Source organism: Mandrillus leucophaeus, unplaced genomic scaffold (assembly GCF_000951045.1).
Source record: "Mandrillus leucophaeus isolate KB7577 unplaced genomic scaffold, Mleu.le_1.0 Scaffold289, whole genome shotgun sequence".
Taxonomy (NCBI): Eukaryota; Metazoa; Chordata; class Mammalia; order Primates; family Cercopithecidae; genus Mandrillus; species Mandrillus leucophaeus.
Window position 1 is genome coordinate 3,211,708 of NW_012103020.1, and position 24,183 is coordinate 3,235,890.

General features: G+C 35.7%; 1 protein-coding gene across 3 annotated transcripts; it reads left to right on the forward strand.

Moving 5' to 3' along the window:
- The first annotated feature begins 9,136 nt into the window (after positions 1–9,136).
- PCDH18 (protocadherin 18) lies at positions 9,137–22,741 on the forward strand. 3 transcript variants are annotated; one of them, XM_011985655.1, is made up of 5 exons: positions 9,151–9,390; positions 9,903–12,043; positions 12,825–12,910; positions 13,001–13,164; positions 19,953–21,969. In XM_011985655.1, exons 2-5 carry the CDS (start codon positions 10,217–10,219, stop codon positions 20,618–20,620), a joined length of 2,745 nt encoding a protein of 914 aa, XP_011841045.1. In that variant the 5' UTR covers positions 9,151–9,390; positions 9,903–10,216; the 3' UTR covers positions 20,621–21,969. The 3 variants fall into 3 exon arrangements, with proteins under 3 accessions (XP_011841043.1, XP_011841044.1, XP_011841045.1); XM_011985653.1 differs by having other exon boundaries at positions 9,137–12,043; positions 12,822–12,910; positions 19,953–22,741; XM_011985654.1 differs by having other exon boundaries at positions 9,137–12,043; positions 19,953–22,741.
- The last annotated feature ends 1,442 nt before the right edge of the window (positions 22,742–24,183 follow it).

Sequence of the window (24,183 nt, forward strand, 5' to 3'; positions counted from 1 at the left end):
ATTTAGGATCCAATTCATTTTTCAAGAAAATATACATGGAGAATGACTTATCACTGCAAAGACATGATGGTACAGTGATAAAACATCAAAGAGCTGTTGAGTGGGAAGTGGGTTTCTTTGATCTCAGCTCAGTATCTCCTGCACTGCATTTTGCTCCTCCCTTGTGTCAGTCTCCTGATTGGCTTTTGCTCAAAGTTTGGAGTGTTTCTGATTGTAACATAAATAAGAATCTGAACGCCTACTCTCATTTTTCCAACTTCTCACTTTTTGTTCATACCTTTTAATCTAAAGATGATTCAATTGTATTTCCTTTTGTATGAGCCTAGTCACAAGGAAGCAGTACATGGTATGTGAAGATGTCATACCTAAGGTCTGTGGGGTGTATTTAGAGTCAGTAAAACGACCAATTCTTACCTCCTCAATTTTCTCCCACCTCTGCCTAAAAATCACTTCAATTAAGCCTGTAGCACTGATTATTTTCAATGGTGTCATCCAAAGAAAAAAGTGGATTTTTTTTCTTTCATAGACTGAAATATTATTTCACAAGACAAATCACCTTAATGTATATTGATTGTCTTTACCCCATAGCTTAACAATTTTGGAAAATAAAAGAATTTAAAAATATGATAGCATTTTTCATTTAATGTTTAAGAAACAAGTTGTTATTACTGTATAGAAGTAGATTTTGGAGACAAACATAAGTATAAAAATTCAATATCTACTATATATTAGCCATGTTTTAGGCAAAACTTTGTGAGTCTTAGTTTCCTTAAACATAAAATGGTTCTAGGATTAATGTGACTGACAGAACTTGTTCTCCACTCAATATCCACTCTCTAATCCACTTTGTTAAATGAACACTATATTTTAGCACTTTGCCCTTCAGGAAGTAAAGGAGCTATTCCTCTCCTCCAGGACTGAAACTTTCTAGTCTAGGCCAATTACAACAGCTTTATTCTCTTTGTTAGAGATTGGTTAATAAAGGTCATGTGACACAATTTCGACCAATGAACTTTAAGAGCATATCAGTAGGAGACTCCTAGAAAACATTTTATTTCTTGATGAAAGACGATTAGGAGATGCTATCTTTTTTGTAACTCTATATTCAGCTAACTGGAGATATATTTTCTAGAACTGTAGCAGCTGTCTTGGGATCATGAATGAATCCAAGAAAACAGAACAAACCAGCACACTGAATGAATATCGAATAGCAGAAAGATGAGAGAAACCTGGTTTGTGATGGCATTATTGAGCTGCTCAATATTCAGTGTTGAAAATGTCCTATCTCTGTGTACCTCCTGTTTTGAAATAATAAACTTCTTTTTTTGACAATTTTAGCTGGGTTCTATTACTTATATCCCACATGTTTCTAACAATCATAAACATTTCATTATTAACATTATAGTAAGAATTAAAGGAAATATATGTGTAGCTCACTTGGCACTCAGTATGGTTCAATAACTATTATCTTTATTTTTATTATGTTCCAAGACCCTTACATTCAAATGCTAGGTGAGATGTAACTATTATAGATGGTATTTTCTATATTAGTAACACAGTCTACATATAAACTGTAAATTTGCCCTCTTAACTACATTTTAGAATAGGCATATTCTAAAATGCTTCACTGCCTAAATGGGAATCTACTTTGAAGCTTAAATTCTTTTGGATAAAGAATATCAGCTATAATTGATTAGTTTATTGCAATTAAAATAACTTGCCTGAATTAAAAATAAATACTAGATGATAATAAAAGAGGCACTATATTGTTATATATGGTGGCCTGCTATGAGTCTCGAAGGAAATAGGCATTATTTTCAGTGAAGGTCTAACAACTCTCCTCAGTTTTATTCCCTTTGAAATATTTTCTTTTTAATGCATATACATTCTAGTATTTATTATATAAAACCTATATGTGAACTGTTTCTTTTGTAAGTTAGTAAAGAAATGGCAAGCACATGCATTTTCAGAAATCAACTTTATAGCTAAGTATCTACTAGATGTTCTAAATCTCTATCATTTATTTCCTTTATTTTATAAAATTTTAGTTATTTCTTGATGAAAGTTGCTTTTGGAGAGAATACTTTGAACTTTTTTCTTTTTCTTGTAAAATTAAGCATCCCTCAATTTTATAACACTGCTCTTAACTACACTACAAATATCCTTGATTGCTCCTTGTTAAAAGTGTTTCAATTGATGGATGATATCCACGTAAGAGTCACCTAAAGTGAATAACTTCTTACAAATTCTAAGTTAATAAGAAATTGGACCATGAAGTTGCATGGTATTTACTAATAATTTCTATATATATTTGATACCAGTATTTATCATTCATTCAAGCTTAACATACTGTATTAAAACCTTTCAAAAAGTTTCAAAACCTTTTGAAAAGTTTTCATCTAACCTAATGTATCCTAAAATATCATTGACTTTTTTTTTTTATTTAAGTGGACGCTCATATTTCTAAGTGATAACAGTTCTCCTTTATATTATGAAAACTTTGTTCTTGAGAGTAGATGCCAGTCTATGAACAGTGTGATACTCCTAGTTGGAACCACAAAAAATGGTTGGATAAATTAGCTATTTATTAAGAGCATCCAGAAGCATCATATAGGAAGTGTATTTTAACATGAACACAATGAGTCAGACATTGGCAGTAAACTTTTTGTCACACTTCGATTTGTATCCTTAATTCAGAGATAGAAGTATTTAAGGATAAAATAAACAGTATTCTCAAGATTTGCTTTGCCACATGGTAAAAGAATGATAAACGAAGGAATGTTGCCATGAAGAAAACATAAAGCAAACTTGTGATTTATATGTACTTGACAGATACAAAACACTCAACCAGAGATTCCTAAACATATACATATGTACAAGTATACAAATAAATATAACTTTGGAGATATTTTCACCTTCAGAAATAGCTCTTCTGAAGGTATTATTAGATCTCTTTTTCTAAAAAGCATTTTCCTTGCTGATAGAAACTGTACTACCTAATGGATAAACTGGGTGATAGCTGCTATAAAACCCTAGATCCAGAGGGAAGCTTAATTTTCCTTCTCTTTCTGTGAATTTAACTAAACAGATAAGTTTTCTTATACCACTTCTACTTATATTCTTGAATTAATGAGGTCTAAGCTTTGGCCCTTTTTCTGGTAATCTTCTCCATGTGCCAATTGTCTCTAAACTCCCTGGAGTAGAAAAATATCACAGCACAGAAGATTTAAGTACCATCATGTCAGAAGTTTCACCACTTCACTCAGTAGATTACTCTTCTTAGCAATATCTCAAAATTTAATGTGCATAGGAATCACCACAGGACCTTATTAAAATGCAGAATTTGTTGATGGATATTTGGGATGGTTCTGCATTATTAGTATTAAAATTCTGCATTTTAATAAGGCCCTCTGGTGATTTCTATGCACATTAAATTTTGAGATATTGCTAAATTTTGAGACATTGCTAAGAAGAGTAATCTACTGAGTGGTGAAACTTCTGACATGATGCTACTTAAATCTTATGGATTAAGAAAATATGCCACATATACACCATGGAATACTATGCAGTCATAAAAAAGGATGAGTTTATGTCCTTTGTAGGGACATGGATGAAGCTGGAAACCATCATTCTGAGCAAATTGTCGCAAGGACAGAAAACCAAACACTGCATGTTCTCACTCATAGGTGGGAATTGAACAATGAGAACACTTGGACACAGGGTGGGGAACGTCACACACCAGGGCCTGTCGTGCGGTAGGGGGAGGGGGGAGGGGTAGCATTAGGAGATATACCTAATGTAAATGACTAGTTAATGCGTGCAGCACACCAACAGGGCCCATGTATACACATGTAACAAACCTGCAGGTTGTACACATGTACCCTAGAACTTAAAGTATAATAAAAAATAAAAATTAAAAAGAAAATTGCAGAATTTGTTTAAGTAGGTCTGGGGTGCGGTCTGAGATTCTACATTTCTAACAAGCTTCCAGCTAATGCCTATGCTGCTGCTTTAGTGCCCATACATTGAATGGCAAAGCTTAAACTAAAAATTGAGACTCAACTCGCTTAAGGGTTTAGTCTTCCCACCACCCATTTCCACAAATCTTCTCAGATGCAACTATAGGAAGACGATTTGTAGGCTTAGTTTTTTGCCTCCAGGTACTATCCTGAAAAGAAGGAATTTAAGGAATTCAGATGAATAATCCTGAAAGTCAATTTTGCTGACATCTAGTTTAACTTTGCAATCTGGTCTCCAACTTTGAGGAGGCTTTTGGTATGTGCTTATTTGCAAAACATCGAACCTCTAGGTGCCTGTTTGTTCTCCCCATTTTAATCCTGAATTTCATAACCTGCCTTGTTTGGAAGTCCTGAAGGAAGTCCTATTGTTTGGAATAGAAGCTCACCTACATGCCTTTTATTTGGACTCAATAGATTGCCTTTTGCCAGACACTAAGTCACCTGTTGGAACTTGACATATTACCTTTGGCAGAACACCCTAAATACTGATTGCCCACTCAGACAAAATTGACCTAGCAGCTGTCACTGTATTTCATGGACTCCAACTCTTCTTGGGCCCTGGTTTGTGTTGCCTCCGGGCCCTAGCACAGCTATGCCTCCAGGTGTGTGGGCCTCCTATTGGTGCTTAGCACATTCAGTTTTGATCAGAATTCGACTAAATTCTATTTCTGTTACACACATCTGAAGATAGTTTGGGATCTATTTTCATTTCCCAACCTTTGATCTTATGTTGATAAATTTGATCTCATAAAGATTTCATATTATTCGGTGACTTTTCATTATTACATTCTTAAATCTATTAGTAAATGGAATAAAGGAAGAACAACATAGAGAGATGTAATGTGATTGATAAAAGGCCTAACGTTGATTTTTAAATACAAATCTTATTTGAAAAATTTTATATTTCCTTGTCCCTGACAAAATACCTCAAATCATATCCTTTTGTCTTTCTGCTATAGTTTCACATGATATTTAAAGAAACAACTGTTTAGTGCAAAAGTCTTGAGAACAGGCAAACAGTAGATGTGTATACTATCAAATATAAAAGATAAATAAGCACCTGGTAGACTTCTAATTGTATTTTTAGATATGTTTCTATGGTTTAGGGCCTGGAGGTATAGTTGAGTATAGTTGGTAGGTCTTGGAATTTTCTTCAGGAAAGCAGCAAGTTTTCAAGACCATCACAGTTCAATACTATTAGTTTTGTCAATTATGTTTCACAGGTGACCTTTATAAGTCAAGATGAAGCGAGCTTTATCTTTTCAACATAAAATTTTGTATGCATCTAAACCAAAAGTCTGAGATGCACCAAGTTCTGTGGCTATAATCCACATTTTGTTTTTCTCTTCAATGAGTGTTAGGAGGAAAACAGACACACACAGGTTAAGAAAAGGAAACTAACCTTTGTTGTATGTTTACTGGGCCAGCCTTTGTGGAAAGCCTCAGTCACTGAAATTCTTAAAAGAATTTTTTAGAGTAAATTACTACTCCCATCTCACAGAGGATTATACATTTACAGAGATGTTAAATAATTTGTCCAGGATTATATAATGGCTAACAGGTGGTACCCACAGTTGTTGGGCTCATACAAAAAGCCAAGCAAGCTCTTTATCTTAAGCAGGTCTGAAGTCTTGGAATTCTGTAACTGTACTAACCTTTGTCTGGTAAAACCTTTGTCCCTAATTTCCCAGGATGCAGAGTAATTATTTAGGCTTGTTACAGCCATATGGTGTCAAGCAGGACCATAATTTTCTTCTATAAGATGTTTCACGACAAACACTATGAGGAAAGATTGTAAACTATATCAATCAGCCAGAAGATTGTAAGTCTCATGTCATTGTTTTGATGGTGGGAAAGACATATAGTGAGATAAAAGTGAATATTTATTACCCTATCTTTTATCTCATGTACTCTAATAAAATATAAATTAAGAGCAAAAAATCAAAAAACAAAATACATATCTGCTTGTAAGCAAGAAATTTTAGTGACTTTCATCTTGTATTCCAGTACCAAAAGAGACATTTTTCTTTATGTAATGCAGATAAATTTGAGTCTTACAATTGAGTTCTAGGTTTTCCTTCCTCTTGAATAGGAAGAAAATCATTCAAAAATTAGAATTATAAAGCTTAATTTTCCATAGAACAAAAGTAATAAAAGTAAATGGCATGGTGAAAGTGTTATTAGAGGTGAAAGGATGTATTGTAAATGCTGGTTGATATCCTTTATCTAGGTTTAGCAGTTTTCAGCTCAATTAAACTGAAGTGGTAAAAGGAGCTTCGTAGATAAAATATGCACAACAGGGTGAATGTATCTGCGATTTGCCTGTAGGAGCTTAGAAGCACTTTGCTGTTGTGCTTAACATCACTCAAGAGGGCACAGTCTTCAAGAGGAACCACTTCCTTTCTTTGTCAACAAAGACTGCCATATCAAAAGAGGATGGACTCTAAGAAACATTCAATCAACTCTCCCTTACTGGTTCTCTGAGAAGTTATTTTAGAGGGTCTACCACTTTTTCATGACTTCATGAAATTCCAGAAGGATGAAGTTCAATCAGGTCGTCATTATATAACAACCAATAGAAGTTTATCAGTTTTTCTCCCCTGATATAAAACCTTTTATGGATAGTAAATAATTTGAGAGATAGTTTTTTGTTATCTTTTCAGGGATACTAAATGAGGAAAATTTAAATTGTTACAACTAGAAATACAATATGACAAAGAAAAGATTTATTTGTAATTCTGTACTTTTGGGAAAAAAAGTGTAAAGAACAGATCAGTGCATAGCAAGGATAAATCAAAAGCACATCACTTTCAAGTAGATACATGTGACTTCTCAGGAAGAGACTGGCAAGCTGAAAATGAAATAATACGTGGTAAGGATGATATTACAAGTGAAAAAAGCCATTGTTGGTGAAAGAATGCCAAGTTCTTTAAATACTTACTCCTAAAAACATATCATTTTGGAGGATATATTAATTTACAACTTATTTAATATTTCAGTACGTTACACTGAAGCTCTTTTTCACAATTATTATTTCTGTTCAAGCCCACTGTCAGAAATAAAAGAAGGACTTTTTTTTGTTATTATTTTTACTTTTTAAGCATAGGGAAAAAAATCTGTATCAAGGTAATCAAATCCATCGCTCTTGGAGTTTTTTTGGGGGTAGACTTATCAAATTCTCAAAGAAAATTTTCCTAGAACTAATGGAATTAGGTTACCTTTGAATTCTCACCCCAACTTTGAATAGTGACTAATTCCTTTCTTTGCTCTTTTGGTGTTTGCAAAGGGGTTCGCAAAAGCCTGAATTGATATAATTATTGGCTAGATTGTTAGAGATCTAGGCCAGATGGCTATGGGTTTCTGAAGTCCCCCTTGCTTGTGGTAGTTTTCCTAGTTTGCCTATAGGGTTTGGGGATCAGCAATTTGAAAGGGCTACAAACGTGTAAAACAGTATTATTCATGGGGGCAGAATGTTCATCAGCGTGACCCAGTACTAAATACATTCATTATAGGCATTTCTATTCTGCACAATTTGCCACACAGCACTGGTTTCAGGAGGGAGAAAAAAAGACAATGGCTTATAAAATGCTTTCGAATGCCTAAAAAGAAGGAGAATTCACGCTGAGACTCCTCTGCTTTCTTTTTTGGAAAGAGCCTTCTTAGTGACTTTAGCTGAGCTCTGCTGAGAGTAAGCAAAGTGGAAAAATCAGAAAATTACTTTTTTTATATGTTTCTGGGGGGCAAAATAGAGTGGGGAAAAAAATGGTTAAGAAGTGACAATGAGATTATGTGAAACAGCAACTATGCGAGCGGATGAAGACAGCTGAGGAATAATGCAAAAGGTATGAAAAAAAAAAAAAAAAAAACCAGCAAGAATGGAGCCACGATGATACACTTAAAAGGAATTGCAGAGCAGAAAGAACATCATAAATAATCTTATTTTCAAATAAGAATATCATATCAGTTTCTGTGACCTGGATAGAGCACAAGCCTCCCATGATACTTCCTAGCATTTTGATGCACACAAAATGCAATTTTCAGCTCAGGCATTTGATTTATCAGTGTAAACAAGCTTTGGGGTTTTTAAAATACGTATCTGAAGTGTTTTCATAAATAATGCATATATTATAAAAATTTGACTTGTAAACTATTGAGTCCATGTCCCCCCAGTATTCACTGCGAAGACTAGCCATGTATAGGCAGTGCCTTTTGGTAGAAATTGGCATGCTAAAGCTTGCAGTGTCTTTTACCCAAGATAAATAGGATTTTTTTTTGAAGTACAGGACAAAGAAATATTACAGTTTTGCCCAAACTCAAGGAAAGAAGTCATTCAAGGTAGAGCTATATTGTTAATTAGTTCCAAATTCTGAGGTGCTCCTTTAAGTCTTGCCAATTAAGAGAAATCAAGAGTGCAAGATAGCCCTTTTCTTATCTTCAAAGAATAAAGATGAAAGAAAACAGAAAATGAAACCTCTTTACTCGTTCTGTTCTTTAAAAACAGAGCCCCAAGACAATCTGCTTGTGCTCCTAGAAGGAGCAAGGCCCAAGTATTTACAGAGGGAGTGGGGAAGGAGGCGGTCTGAGAAGCATAATTAGAAGCAAGTTTTCAAATTGTATTAAATTCCTCCACCAACAAAACGCACTTAGAGGTATTTTAAGTTAAACTAGCACTTAAGGACTATGAAAAGCAAGATGATTACACGTCTGTGGCAGAAGAAAGAGCAATTAAGAAAACAAGAACAATTTAACGTGCCATATAAATAAAGGCGACCAGAAGTTGACTTAAAGTTTTTCTTCTGTAATTTGTCTCCCCTTTGTCATGGCACGCTCAGAGAAAGTGAATGCAGTAGATTGAAAGGCGGAGGGGGAGTGGGGAGGAAGAAGGAAGGAGCAGGGAAGGACTGGCTCCCATCTCCTCCCCCAGCCCCCACCAGCCCGTCTCCCCTTCTCTCCTTTGCGCCCCCGCCCCCTCCTTCCTCCTTCTCAGTCTCTTTCTCTCTCCCACCCTCCGCTCTCCCCCTCCCTCCTTGGGTGACTCCATCAGTTTTTGATTTGGAAGCACGCTGATTGGCTGGAAGCGATTCAACACACGCTGGGCAAGAGCTTTGTCTGAGTTGAAGTGAAGTTGTACAGATTTTAGACTGGAGTCAGCAATCACGGGTGTTTAGTCTGCAGCCGAGCAGCGAAAGGGAGAAAGAATCTCTCAGGAAAGACACACTGCAGACTCCGCCGGCACCCCGCAATAGATGGATTCCGACTACACAACGGCGAAAACGCGGAGGTGACACTCTTCTGCCTGGAAAGAGGACGAACGACCAAACAAACGCAAGGACTGGACTCCATGCCGAAGGTATCTGGAAGTCGTGACACGGTGTGTATAAAACAAAAGTTTGCGAGCTGTTAATTGCTGTGCTGTGTTATTAAGAGACGCTTTCAAGTTTCAAGTACCAAATGTAGCTTTAAGTTGCCAAAGGAAGTTGAGGGGATTGCTTTGCTGTTTTAACTTGCTCTGTGAGGGAAATCTCATAAACTGACCAATGCACCAAATGAATGCTAAAATGCACTTTAGGTTTGTTTTTGCACTCCTGATAGTATCTTTCAACCGCGATGTACTGGGCAAGAATTTGAAATACAGGATTTATGAGGAACAGAGGGTTGGATCAGTAATTGCAAGACTATCGGAGGATGTGGCTGATGTTTTATTGAAGCTACCTAATCCTTCTACTGTTCGATTTCGAGCCATGCAGAGGGGAAATTCTCCTCTACTTGTAGTAAATGAGGATAATGGGGAAATCAGCATTGGGGCTACAATTGACCGTGAACAACTATGCCAGAAAAACTTGAACTGTTCCATAGAGTTTGATGTGATCACTCTACCCACAGAGCATCTGCAGCTTTTCCATATTGAAGTTGAAGTGCTGGATATTAATGACAATTCTCCTCAGTTTTCAAGATCTATCATACCTATTGAGATATCTGAGAGTGCGGCAGTTGGGACTCGCATTCCCCTGGACAGTGCATTTGATCCAGATGTTGGGGAAAATTCCCTCCACACATACTCGCTCTCTACCAATGATTTTTTTAATATTGAGGTTCGGACCAGGACTGATGGAGCCAAGTATGCAGAACTCATAGTGGTCAGAGAGTTAGATCGGGAGCTGAAGTCAAGCTACGAGCTTCAGCTCACTGCCTCAGACATGGGAGTACCTCAGAGGTCTGGCTCATCCATACTAAAAATAAGCATTTCAGACTCCAATGACAACAGTCCTGCTTTTGAGCAGCAATCTTATATAATACAACTCTTAGAAAACTCCCCGGTCGGCACTTTGCTCTTAGATCTGAATGCCACGGATCCAGATGAGGGCGCTAATGGGAAAATTGTATATTCCTTCAGCAGTCATGTGTCTCCCAAAATTATGGAGACTTTTAAAATTGATTCCGAAAGAGGACATTTGACTCTTTTCAAGCAAGTGGATTATGAAATCACCAAATCCTATGAGATTGATGTTCAGGCTCAAGATTTGGGTCCAAATTCAATCCCAGCCCATTGCAAAATTATCATTAAGGTTGTGGATGTTAATGACAATAAACCCGAAATTAACATCAACCTCATGTCCCCTGGAAAAGAAGAAATATCTTATATTTTTGAAGGGGATCCTATTGATACATTTGTTGCTTTGGTCAGAGTTCAGGACAAGGATTCTGGGCTGAATGGAGAAATAGTTTGTAAGCTTCATGGACATGGTCACTTTAAACTTCAGAAGACATATGAAAACAATTATTTAATCTTAACCAATGCCACACTGGATAGAGAAAAGAGATCTGAATATAGTTTGACTGTAATCGCTGAGGACAAGGGGACACCCAGTCTCTCTACAGTGAAACATTTTACAGTTCAAATCAATGATATCAATGACAATCCACCCCACTTCCAGAGAAGCCGATATGAATTTGTAATTTCAGAAAATAACTCGCCGGGGGCATATATCACCACTGTTACAGCCACAGATCCTGATCTTGGAGAAAATGGGCAAGTGACATACACCATCTTGGAGAGTTTTATTCTAGGAAGTTCCATAACTACGTATGTAACTATTGACCCATCTAATGGAGCCATCTATGCCCTCAGAATCTTTGATCACGAAGAAGTGAGCCAGATCACTTTTGTGGTAGAAGCGAGAGATGGAGGAAGCCCAAAGCAGCTGGTAAGCAATACCACAGTTGTGCTCACCATTATTGATGAAAATGACAACATTCCTGTGGTTATAGGGCCTGCATTGCGCAATAATACGGCAGAAATCACCATTCCCAAAGGGGCTGAAAGTGGCTTTCATGTCACAAGAATAAGGGCAATTGACAGAGACTCTGGTGTGAATGCTGAACTCAGCTGCGCCATAGTAGCAGGTAATGAGGAGAATATCTTCATAATTGATCCACGATCATGTGACATCCATACCAACGTGAGCATGGATTCTGTTCCCTACACAGAATGGGAGCTGTCAGTTATCATTCAGGACAAAGGCAATCCTCAGCTACATACCAAAGTCCTTCTGAAGTGCATGATCTTTGAATATGCAGAGTCAGTGACAAGTACAGCAATGACTTCAGTAAGCCAGGCATCCTTGGATGTCTCCATGATAATAATTATTTCCTTAGGAGCAATTTGTGCAGTGTTGTTGGTTATTATGGTGCTATTTGCAACTAGGTGCAACCGTGAGAAGAAAGACACTAGATCTTATAACTGCAGGGTGGCCGAATCAACTTACCAGCACCACCCAAAAAGGCCATCCCGGCAGATTCACAAAGGGGACATCACATTGGTGCCTACCATAAATGGCACTCTGCCCATCAGATCTCATCACAGATCGTCTCCATCTTCATCGCCTACCTTAGAAAGAGGGCAGATGGGCAGCCGGCAGAGTCACAACAGTCACCAGTCACTCAACAGTCTGGTGACAATCTCATCAAACCACGTGCCAGAGAATTTCTCATTAGAACTCACCCACGCCACTCCTGCTGTTGAGGTAAGATCATAAACCGCATCAATTCATTGCAATGTTAGGTGTTAGTGTTCAGGAATTGTGTTTACTAGTTCTTAAATGTTTTCAATAATAAGTAACAATACTAATACCGTGCAAATTAGTAGGATACAAGTTACATTGTGAATATGTAGCAAAGATGCACACTTTAGCATACTGTTTTTAGTTTTCCTTAAGTAATTAACTTGCATGTAATATGTATAATATTGAAAAATAAATATGAAGCTCACAAAGGAGTATGTAGTTAGAGTCCCCTTACTTCCCAGATTAAAATAATGGGAAGCCAGAAAGTAGAGACTTGCTTACTTTTCAAGGTTATAGTTTTTACTGAACAGATTAAAAAATTGAGGCCTTCAGACTTCTATTTCAATGCATGTTATGTTTGTCCAAGTTCGGAAGATTTCCTGACATTTTTAAACTACATGCGTTATAGTGTTGTATTTTACAGTATTTTCCATGTATTTTTACAGGTGATCACTTTATCTGAATTATAAAGAAAATAAATCAGTTATTTGAAAGGGAGTCTTCTTTCACAAAGTAAAAGTCAGTTGTATTAGATCATCCAAATCTCTCTGAGATATATTTTAGTTATAGTTGGCAGCTAGCTGCATGGTCCACCACAGTCCAGCATTTGCGAATCTTAAATAGAGATAATATGTTCAATTACTTACTTGAAATAGCAAGTAACTCTTTTTCATGCTTAAAGATTGTGAGTATTTGGAGGCTTGTTTCCAGGAATCAGTTCTGTCTATTTGGTTTCCAGCAGGTCTCTCAGCTTCTTTCAATGCTTCACCAGGGGCAATATCAACCAAGACCAAGTTTTCGAGGAAACAAATATTCCAGGAGCTATAGGTATGAATTATTCTTGTGTTACCTATTAAGTCTCAGCATAAATGCTGAAGAGTAAAAACTGTAATTTTTTTTTCTGATTTATCTTTCCAGATATGCCCTTCAAGACATGGACAAATTTAGCTTGAAAGACAGTGGCCGTGGTGACAGTGAGGCAGGAGACAGTGATTATGATTTGGGGCGAGATTCTCCAATAGATAGGCTGCTGGGTGAAGGATTCAGTGACCTGTTTCTCACAGATGGAAGAATTCCAGCAGGTAAGAGGGTAGTGATAGATAAATCTTCATTTTCAGGTCTACCGTGATACCAGTAAAATGAAAAATTTCTCTCATGCTTATATTTCTTCTTTATTTGTCCCTTGCACTGAAGTATTTATAATATGTTTTATAGTATATTCGTCACTGTTTAGTAATGAACAGAAACTGAAACATTTTAACACTATTTTCTTAAATTTCATTAAGCTGTCGGAAGAGAAAGAGTAAGCATGACAGCTTCATAGGACAAGAAGAAAGGGGTGGGGAAAAATTTAAAAAAAATAAAAAAAACCCACTTCCCTCCTCTTTCCACCTCATCTGATACAGCCATAGAACATGGTTGTGCAACTCTTTGCAAAATTATGGGGTGGTGGTTTTTATTCAGTTAAACTGTTTTGGCGCACAGTGGTGAACTGGACTGTAATTTGGAGGATGCATTTCCTGTGATGGGCACCAACTCACAAAAGCAGAGACTAAAATACGCTAGAAATTGTACACTTCAAGCATTAAAAATAGGAGAAGGAATGCATCTTTGTAGGTGGTAAGCACAGAATATTTTTGCCAACATTTCATTTTGCTATAGTAGAAGAGGAACAAGGACCCAAGAGTGGAATTTTTAAGTACACAGCTAGATAGAAAAGATGCTATTAAGTTTCGAACCACGTTTTCCTTGGAGTTTCTTCCCTCTAATTCTGCAATAGAAACTCTCTGAACTGAGTAAATACTGATTATATTATCCTAGCAGCACCACTACTAAAGACTTCAATGTGAAATCAACCTTAGGAATACATACGTGTGTTCCTTTGGCTACCTATATTTCCAAGTTTCACTGAATGTGGATCAATGACTGCCATTTGATGTATGAAAGACAGAACAACACAATATCACCCATCTTAATTCCACTGCACCTCTATTTTTAAATACAGATAAGTAAGAGAGTTTAGGAAATAAACACGAGGGAGCCTCAGACAGCTACAGGAATTCAAGAAAATCAATATAGCTGACATTCCATATCTGCAGGTTCCACATCTATAGATTCAACCAACTGTTAATCGAAAGTATTTGGATTAAACAATAAAAAATATTAATACAACAATTAAAAAAAACAAATAAAAAACAATACAGTATAACAGCTATTTATATAGCATTTACATTTATTAGGTATTTTTAGTAACCTAGAGAAGATTTAAAGTATTTGGGAGGATGTGCATAGGCTCTATGTAACAGCTATACCACTTTATATAAGCAACCCAATTTTGGTATCCACAGGGGGCCTGGACCATCCCCTTTGGATACCGAAGGACCACTGTGAATAGAAACTCGAGCACTCATAAGTGAAGTAGTGATGGCAGTAGCCAGAGCGGTGTTAATATTAGGAATAGTAGTAGCAATAGTAGTTACCAACTATGCCCCCAGGTTTACTCCAGGCCCATGCAGAGTTTGATACCTGCACTGCCTCTTCTAAGGCTTTGTCAGGAATTAGTAGTAGTGACAGTAGTAACAGGCTTCTATTTTGTTGTTGTTGTTGTTAAGCTTTGGAAACTGAAACTTATAAAGGTTAGAAAATGCATCTCAAATCAGGCAGTATGTACATTGGAGAGTGAGATTTGAGACAACCCCCACACTCTTAAACAGTAATCAATCAAGTATGTGAAGTAACAGGTTTTTGCTGTTGTAGCAATTGTTTTTAAACAGTGTCCTAATATTCTTATGTTCTAGAGACGACATACCCCGTAACTATTAAATGTTGATTATTTACTTCTGTTATTACAGTAATAGATACTATAATACATCTCACAGGATGAATGTATAGGGGGAACTTCTAGAGACAATAAGGCATGCAGTGTACCTGAGAGCCTGTTTGCACAATCATGGTGTCCAGTTTTTGTTTCTGTTTTTAATGCATAGACTTTCTTGGCCAATTTGAAGATAAATCTCTGAAAATTTAGTGGAATATATTTAGAATCAGACACGTTGCTCAAAGAGAATCAGTTTCATTATTCTTACCTGTGTAATAAAGGAGTTGGCTAAACTACAATTTTGTGATCCTGACAGAACCCTAATTTTGAGTATTAATCCTTGATTTTAAATAATGTAATTTCATTTCATTAAACAGAAAAGTAACATAGTGGGCATGACATCAATATTGTATTGTATATTTTTAGATTTGTATAATGTTTATTCATTGAAATTTAAATTTATCAGCATAGTTAACTGAATAGCTGCTCTAATTACATAATCTTGGCATTTTCGGGACTAAATGATCTTAAAGTCCCTTTTTATTCTGAAATTGTATAAACCTAATAGCTAATTATAAGTTTCTTTTTTTTTTAGGTCAAAATTATTTTACTTTTTCTTATATTTGCTAAGTTGCCACCTCCACGTAAGTTTGTGGCAAGAAAGTTTTCTAGCACTTGGAGTAAATAATAATAATAATTGCAATAATAATGATATATGTTAAGGAATAATGACATTGGGGAAACAATAGGTAGACATAAACTGTAGAAAACAGTGAATTGTGTTTAGTGAGTGGCGTTAAGCTCCATCAGTATCACATTTCTTTTCAAAATTAGGAGTTCACTTTTATATCATCATTAATAATTCCACTTATTATGAGATAATTTTTTAAAAAAACAATCTCATATTTGCACAACACATTTAACTGTGGGTGTGGTTGGAGAGTTATTTTGCTCATGCATAACATTGTATTATAACAAAATATATTACAGTAGATACATTTCTGCCTTACTAGGTACCTGCCTCCATCTGAGGTGTGGTCAAAGCTATCCTGGAGGCATAGAGCACCAGGAGGTCACCAATGGGCCACAAAGTATATTCATGTTTGACTACTGTAGACTCCAATACGTGTAATGAGTATCTATACAAAGATAGCTACCCCTTATTTATATAATTTTGATGACACATATTCCAGTTTATTATTTAACCTGGCAACTTCTGGAGGCACATTAGAGTGTAAAGCCTGTGCTTTGTAAATTTATATTCCCAGGAAATATCCCAAGTAGAGAAAAATGTAAGTCCACATCTGAATGCCATTAAAAGAGATCAGCACAGTTTCCAAAGCATTTATATTTCTAGGACTAAAGTGTCTTGGTCCAACTGTTTTTCTGCCTTAGACTTTGAACAAATACAGATTATGTTATGTTGCACTGCCTGCCAACAGGGTCATTTCTGGTCATTCATGCTATTAATTCCCACACAAATATCCTGCATTTTGAGCAGTTAAATCGGTATGCATTTTTTGTCTGTTGGCTCATGTTTGCCAACATACTTTCTTACTCATTCAACTTTGAACTGTAACACTAAGCATATGCCTGCAAAAATCCCCATTTTCCATTGCATTCACTTCACCAAGATGATTCATACAGCCGTTTGATTTTGTTTCTTGTGATACTCATTTTTCTTGATTGAGTCCAATCCACTTTTCATCAGTCTGTCATCTCTGATTACTTACTTTAAACATTCTTTTAAAATTCTATGTTCTCTCCTTTCTCATGGCAGGTATCCATGAAAGCCCATCCGTTCTGGCCTTTCTTCCATGACTAGTTTAGTGTATCAGTGTGCAAACTGATATTCACTCTCTAGTAGTTCCTCCCTTTGTCAAATCTTTCTTTCATACAGCTTGAACAACATTTTGAGAACATTTTAATCTACATTTTTTTTGCTCAAAATCAATACTTGTTGCCCAGCAACACTGAACTAAATAAACTATTTATCTTGGCATTCAAAGGGCAATGGGATCCTCTCTTAACTTATTAACTGTCCTATGTTGCCATCTTTGTATCTTTTGTTATAGCTAGAAGCATCTCCTCACTTCACACACTGATGCTTTGCTCATGGTGTCCTTCCTACCTGAAAAGCTGCCTTCTCGTCACTTTGTGTAACTGACTCCTATTCATCTTTCAAAGCTTGTCTTTCTTTAACTATTTCAGCTTCACCTCCACTTTTTTTTCCTTTCTTGACATGCCCTTAGCATCATCTAATTTGACACTTTACTTGTGCTTATGACCCCATTTGCTACACTTTATTTATAGCTATATCTTTTTAAAACTTTTGAGGGCGGGGTGCTATTGTTGCACTTCACATGTAGCAGACTCCTAATGGATAACTGATTGATCACCTGATTACTAATGGCTTGATAGAAGCAAGGCATACATATTTCTTATATATCTGCTTTGTGTCCTACCAATAAGGTGCAGTGCAGTGACAAAATCCATAGTCTTCTAGTGGTAAAGAAGATGCTCTCCTTTCACCATGTGCCCCCTCCCCAGAGGACACTTAACTACCTAGCAGAGCTTTCAAGGAGCAACAGAAAGATTAGCCACTTGGACTACTTGTCAACAAGCCCTGATCACTGGGATATAGTATGGAACATTTGCGGCACTAAATTACTTACAGATTGAGAATGTTTTCAGTCAAGTCCCTGGGGACAAGGTTGACAATATCAATGAAGTTGCAAGAAATGCCCTCTTCTGCACCATTACTCTTCTCTTTCTCTTATTTTTTTGTCATCCTTCCCTCCATTAGTGTTTCCTCATCAATTTTTCTTATTATTTTTCATTTTTAAGTTAATTTATTATTTTATAATTAAAGCTCCACTTACTTATTGGGATGAAGTTGCAAATAACATTCACTGTTTAAAAATTTCTATGACCAAACTTATTTTTGAGCATGAACTTTCAGATTGCGTTAGTTACCTAGATTGTATTTTTGCACTGTATTGTTGGTTTTATGTGTATTATATTTAGGTCTTTAGAAAACTAGGTCGTTTTCAGTATTCTTAGAAGCCTATGTAATTTATCATTTCCCTCCAATCATTAAGCATTAAAATAAAGTGAATCAAACAACTAACCCCTTCCCAAGCCTAAAACTACTGAGTTAAAGGATAAAAAATAAATGAAGTGGTGTCAGCAGGTCTGTTCTTCTTCCTTCTAACAGGATATGAGTAAGACAATAGAGACAGGTCTAAGTTCCATTTTCAGAGACCTGGAGAATTAAGAAGGCAAAAAAAATCATTACCACTATGATTGTTATTTCGCTGCTGAGAAAACCTCATTGCTATTAAATTATTCCAATGACTTTCAACCCCTTTCGTTTTGTCCACATCAAATTAAAAAAAAAAAAAAGTCAGTAAATATTTCCAAGTAGTAATAATGCATGAAGTCAGGAAATCTAGACAAGCTTTTATTCTTAAATCATCCTTGTCTATTTAAATGTAACCGTTCATAACAAATAGCACAATTTTTCTTCATGCTTACCCTCTTTCTCTTTCCCCACCTTGATTCACATGGAATTGATGTTCACACTTTTCTCCACTTTTTTTCTGCTTCATTGTATTTCTAGCTTTCTTAGTGATTCAGCTTTTTTCTCACAATACTTGATCTCATTTTGTTCCTCAAATTATCCCCTTTTTCATTAAAACTTGAGGTCCATATTTGGGACTCTTGCAGTTTAAGAACAGAATTATCTCAAAGATTCAAGCAGAGAAAAGCAGCAATTTCTACCCCTTCAATCAAAGACCATTACTTCTTTTTTTTTTTTTTTTCAGAAAGTCAACATTATTTTCTTCATGTTTTATTTAGAAAACATGTAGTGAATACCTACTGTATGCAGGCACTTTACCAGTTGCTAGTGATACCACAGTAACTGCAATAGACAACTTCTTTCCTCTAATAAGGGAACGGGCTTCCTTCAAGAATCACCCTTTTAGCAATTATTTCGGAGGAAGAGGAATCTTCCTAAAATAAATGGATCTACAAAATTAGCTCTTAATATATACGTATAGCTAATAACAACCTAATGTTGTTTTAAATCTAAGAGAATTATTTTGCATTTTCTGCATTCTGCTATTTGCTCTAAAAATAAATCATAATGCTGAAGAGACTTACTTCTCACTGAAATAAGTCAATGGTTTGTAGAGTATATTTTACATCTTTTCATTTCCTTGTCATGTATCTTAGTTATTGTATTTGCCAAATATAGAGGGGTTTTTTCCTTTTTATTTTCCTGCTTTTCTCATATCATCTGTTCTTTTTCCTATGAGTGTGGCCACTCATATTCCAATAGAGCATTAGAACATCTGTAAGAACTAAAGATTGAATTTTTCATATTCTTCATCTTTTGATGACATTTTCGTATATTTGAATATGGATATATTTTGAATCTTTAAAAGAAAACTTCTTAAGAGGGTAATTGCAGATGACCACCCAGTAGCTCAGGATACTTTTCACTACTGTTTTAAGTAATAAATCCATAAATAATTTGTAATATCTTTAAGAGAGATTAATAAGTATGATTACCTTATAGCTTATTATATTCTCATTGCTTCCATTAAAACTAAAGTAATATTGAGAAAGTTACACAAAGGTATGTATTACACAAGAATTATATGAGTGGCATTCTAAAGTTATAGGTTTCACCTTACAAGTCTGTTCTTTAGAATTTATGATCAGTACTTATTTCATCACTGACACCTAGTTCTTCCCACGTATACGTTATCAACCCTTCTTCTCATTATTCGAGTAGCAGAATGTTCTTATTTGACCAATAAGGAAAAAAACACACCAGAAGATAACACTTATGGAGGTCTATAAAACTAGTGTTCAAATTAAAGCCATAATTGTAGTCCAGTTTATGTGTATAATAATAGGTTGGCATCATGGCAATAGTTTAAAACTGTCTCATTCTATTTTTTATTATAAAATTATATTTTTGCATTATTTTGAATCGTGCTAAGTATAATAATGAAACCCCATTGTTTTTCTTGAGTGCAGCTATGAGGCTCTGCACGGAGGAGTGCAGGGTCCTGGGACACTCTGACCAGTGCTGGATGCCACCACTGCCCTCACCATCTTCCGATTATAGGAGTAACATGTTCATTCCAGGGGAAGAATTCCCAACACAACCACAGCAGCAGCATCCACATCAGAGTCTTGAGGATGACGCTCAGCCTGCAGATTCCGGTGAAAAGAAGAAGAGTTTTTCTACCTTTGGAAAGGACTCCCCAAACGATGAGGACACTGGGGATACCAGCACATCATCTCTGCTCTCGGAAATGAGCAGCGTGTTCCAGCGTCTCTTACCCCCTTCCCTGGACACCTATTCTGAATGCAGTGAGGTGGATCGGTCCAATTCCCTGGAACGCAGGAAGGGACCCTTGCCAGCCAAAACTGTGGGTTACCCACAGGGGGTAGCGGCATGGGCAGCCAGTACACATTTTCAAAATCCCACCAACAACTGTGGGCCGCCACTTGGAACTCACTCCAGTGTGCAGCCTTCTTCAAAATGGCTGCCAGCCATGGAGGAGATCCCTGAAAATTATGAAGAGGATGATTTTGACAATGTGCTCAACCACCTCAATGATGGGAAACACGAACTCATGGATGCCAGTGAACTGGTGGCAGAGATTAACAAACTGCTTCAAGATGTCCGCCAGAGCTAGGAGATTTCAGCAAAGCATTTTTGTTTCCATGTTTATGGAAATAGGGAACAACAACAACAACAACAACAAAACCCGAAAGAACTGGCATTGCCAAATAGTTGCATTTATCATAAATGTGTCTGTGTATATTGAATATTAAATACTGTATTTTCGTATGTACACAATGCAAGTGTGATTATTTTAATCTGTATTTTAAAAATACATTTGTACCTTATATTTATGTGTAATTTAACAAACAAATTTTATTTTTTTACTCCCATGACAGACATGTTTTTCCTAATCATGTAGAAACTAGCCACTGTTCATATCTGATATACTATTGAACCACAAAGTGTAAAGGCACTGCTCTGCTTAGATTAGTTTTGTTGGGGAAGAATTATTATGTTGTATGAACAACCCCACTAAAGCATTATACAATTCTTAATTCCATTAAGTGATCCCACTTTTTTTCAATAACTTTTTAGAAATTAAGAATCATTAAAATTGTTAGGCTATTTTATTGTTATTTTCGCTACTTTCTACTAGCCCCAATAGTTGAACTCTTACAGCAAAATCGAAACATAAAGTGAAAGTTTATTTCAGGACTGAGAAATATCTTGAAGGTTATTTATTAGATGGCTATCTCAAATGAACTTTTTATAGACAACGATGAAAACAGAACTAAAGTCAATGTTTCCTGACTCCCAGGCTCCTACTATTCCAGGCCATCACACTGGCCTGTTCCTGAGAATATTTCTCTCAGAATATTATTATCTACTTACAATTAGGATAAACTATAAATTTTATTCTATCCTTGTAGTATGAAACATGCTCCAAGGAAATGGAATCTGTCCTTTAAATGGATAACAGTATGTGTTCTAATATTCCTGGATTAAAAACAATTATGTCAGTGTCTCTCCTAGGATAGTAAATATAATTGACTTATTCTGAACCCATTCTATTTTGAATCTTCCCCCTTTCCTCTCACAATACTTGAACATTTTAATCTTTTGGAATGTTGTCTTTTTTTGTTATAACTATTCATTTTTAGCTTTTGTCTCCAGTGCATGATCTCATATTTTTGCTTTTATTTTTAGTATAAGAACATTTATGAAATCACATTTTTGTTATTGCAATTGTTTTATTTGTTGTGTGGTAAATGAGAAATCCTTTATTTATTGTGCTGTGATCTCTCTGTGTGGAATGCCTTGGTAAGAGAGATGCTTATTATGACTATTATCATTTCTGACCAAGCTTCTATTAATGTTATTTCTAATAATACACTATCTTGATTGTACTCTCCAGAAAATTTTACTGTCAGTGAAAATAAAAGAAAAATTAAAGTAAAGCTAAGGAACTGTCTATAAGTCAGAGTCCTGTTCCTACATATTTGTTCAAAAGCTTGGCGTGCAGCATGCCCTTCCTGAGAGGGTGATTCAGTGTTGAGTTTCAAATAATAAACATGCAGCATTCAGTTGGCTGGGCAAACAAGAAAAACACAATTCAAAAGGAATGAGTTTGAGACTTGTAATGGGAATGAAAGTAGTAAGCCATATTCCAGTTAAATAAGTTAAATGCATTTGGGGAATAAAGAAAATAGAGTAAGCAAGCAATAACCGCTTGAGTATTTTTCAAATTACAAAAAAATAAATAAATAAATACATAACTTTCTCAGGACATTTTGTATTAAATTGTGCAGGATAAAAAGGTATCCTTACAATGTTTCCAGGAGGCAAGAATATTATCCTCCCTGGCTTGCTAGTCGGAAATTGAAACACTGGGAAAGTTAAGTAACTGAAAAGTGACTAAAATTCAGATATTTGAATTCTCAAATGAGTACCACATTAAACAGAATATATTACCTCTTTCAACAGGCACATTTTCCTTTATAGGAGGATTGTAATTACAAGTGGAATTTCAGTTTATTTTTCGTAGATTACACACAAAACGCTAACCATATTTAAATACATTCTGCCTTTCAACTTCACTTCCTTTCAGTATATATTACCATTAAGAAAAAGACTTTTATATCCTCACTGTTCTTAACTTAAAGCACCAGCAGTAATATGGTAAGCTATGCTGAAAATTGCTATTTTGAATCATGTGAAATAAATAAAATGCAATATTTCATTCAATACAAAATTTTTGTACATTGTCCATATTCCAATAATTTCATGTCTCAAATTCCCTTGCTTCTCCAGTCATCTCCATTTATTATTGCTTCCCATGTCCACAGATTAAGAGAAAAAAAGTGCAAGATTTCAGCTTTTTGCTTCTGTTCCTTTCACCAAGTAATATCCTTTTAGTGAAAACTGGGATGTTCGATGCTATCATAGCAACCTAATCCCTCATCAAGTTTATATCACCTCTTTTTTGATACCCTACCCTTCCTCAGATCGAAACAACAAAAACATTCTTTCTTAAACTTTCTTTCCTCCATTTATTATTTTTAATCCCTTTAGCTCCACTGGATTATTTGAAATGTTCTTCAATGATAATCACATATTAAGGCAATTATCTTCCAAAAATGTAACTCAAAACTGAATCTACTGCTTAACAAATCCTCCTTAAATGCTTGTTTATAAAATGATGAGAATTACCTTTCTTCAAATTCTTACAAGTTATTAACATTGTTATTCATTGCTCATCGATTTACTTATTGATCTTAGTAGATGGGGCTTATAACATTGTTAATCATTTAAATTATTGCTCCTCCAGTCTCAAATATTTAAATTTGCCACTTACCAATAGATAACTATTAAGGTAAAGATGAGTGAGTTATTAAGTTATTGTGTTATTGAAGTCACTGAAGAAATCACATTTGTGAAAATCAGCTTAGTTTCTCTGTTTCATTCTTTTGATACTGATGGTCAGAAAATATTCAAAGATGAATTTGAAATATTGACACATTAAAATTTAAAGAACTGTAGGTCTATTTTAAAAATAAGCAATATTATACTGGATTACTTGTACGAGTGAAAAGTGCATTGTCTGACATGGCAGCTTTCAGTATGGCAGAATCTAATAGAATTGTCCCAAGACTGTCTTACATGTTTTGATATTTCTGTTCCATTTCAGTATATCTGGAAAATGTATCATCACAAGAATGAAACAATAAAACTAAGCTGATTTTCATAAATGTGACTTCTTCAGTGACTTCAAAACTTAAGGATATACTGAACCTGAATAAGCAATACATATTGCTGTATAAAAATTAAAATCTGGGCCAGGCATGGTGGCTCACACCTGTAATCTCAGTACTTTGAGAGGCTGAGGCGGGTAGTCAGGAGTTTGAGACCAGCCTGGCCAATATGGTGAAACCCTGTTTCTACTAAAAGTACAAAAGTTAGCTGGGCATGGTGGTACATGCCTGTAGCCCCAGCTACTTGAGAGGCTGAGGCAGAAGAATCACTTGAACCCAGGAGGCAGAGGTTGCAGCGAGTCGAGATTGCACCACTGAACTCCAGTCTGGGTGACTGAGCGAGACTGTCTCAAAAAAAATACATAACTAAAAATAAAAATAAAAGTAAATTAACCAGGTTAGGTGGTGTGTGCCTGTAGTCCCAGCTACTTGGGAGGCTGAG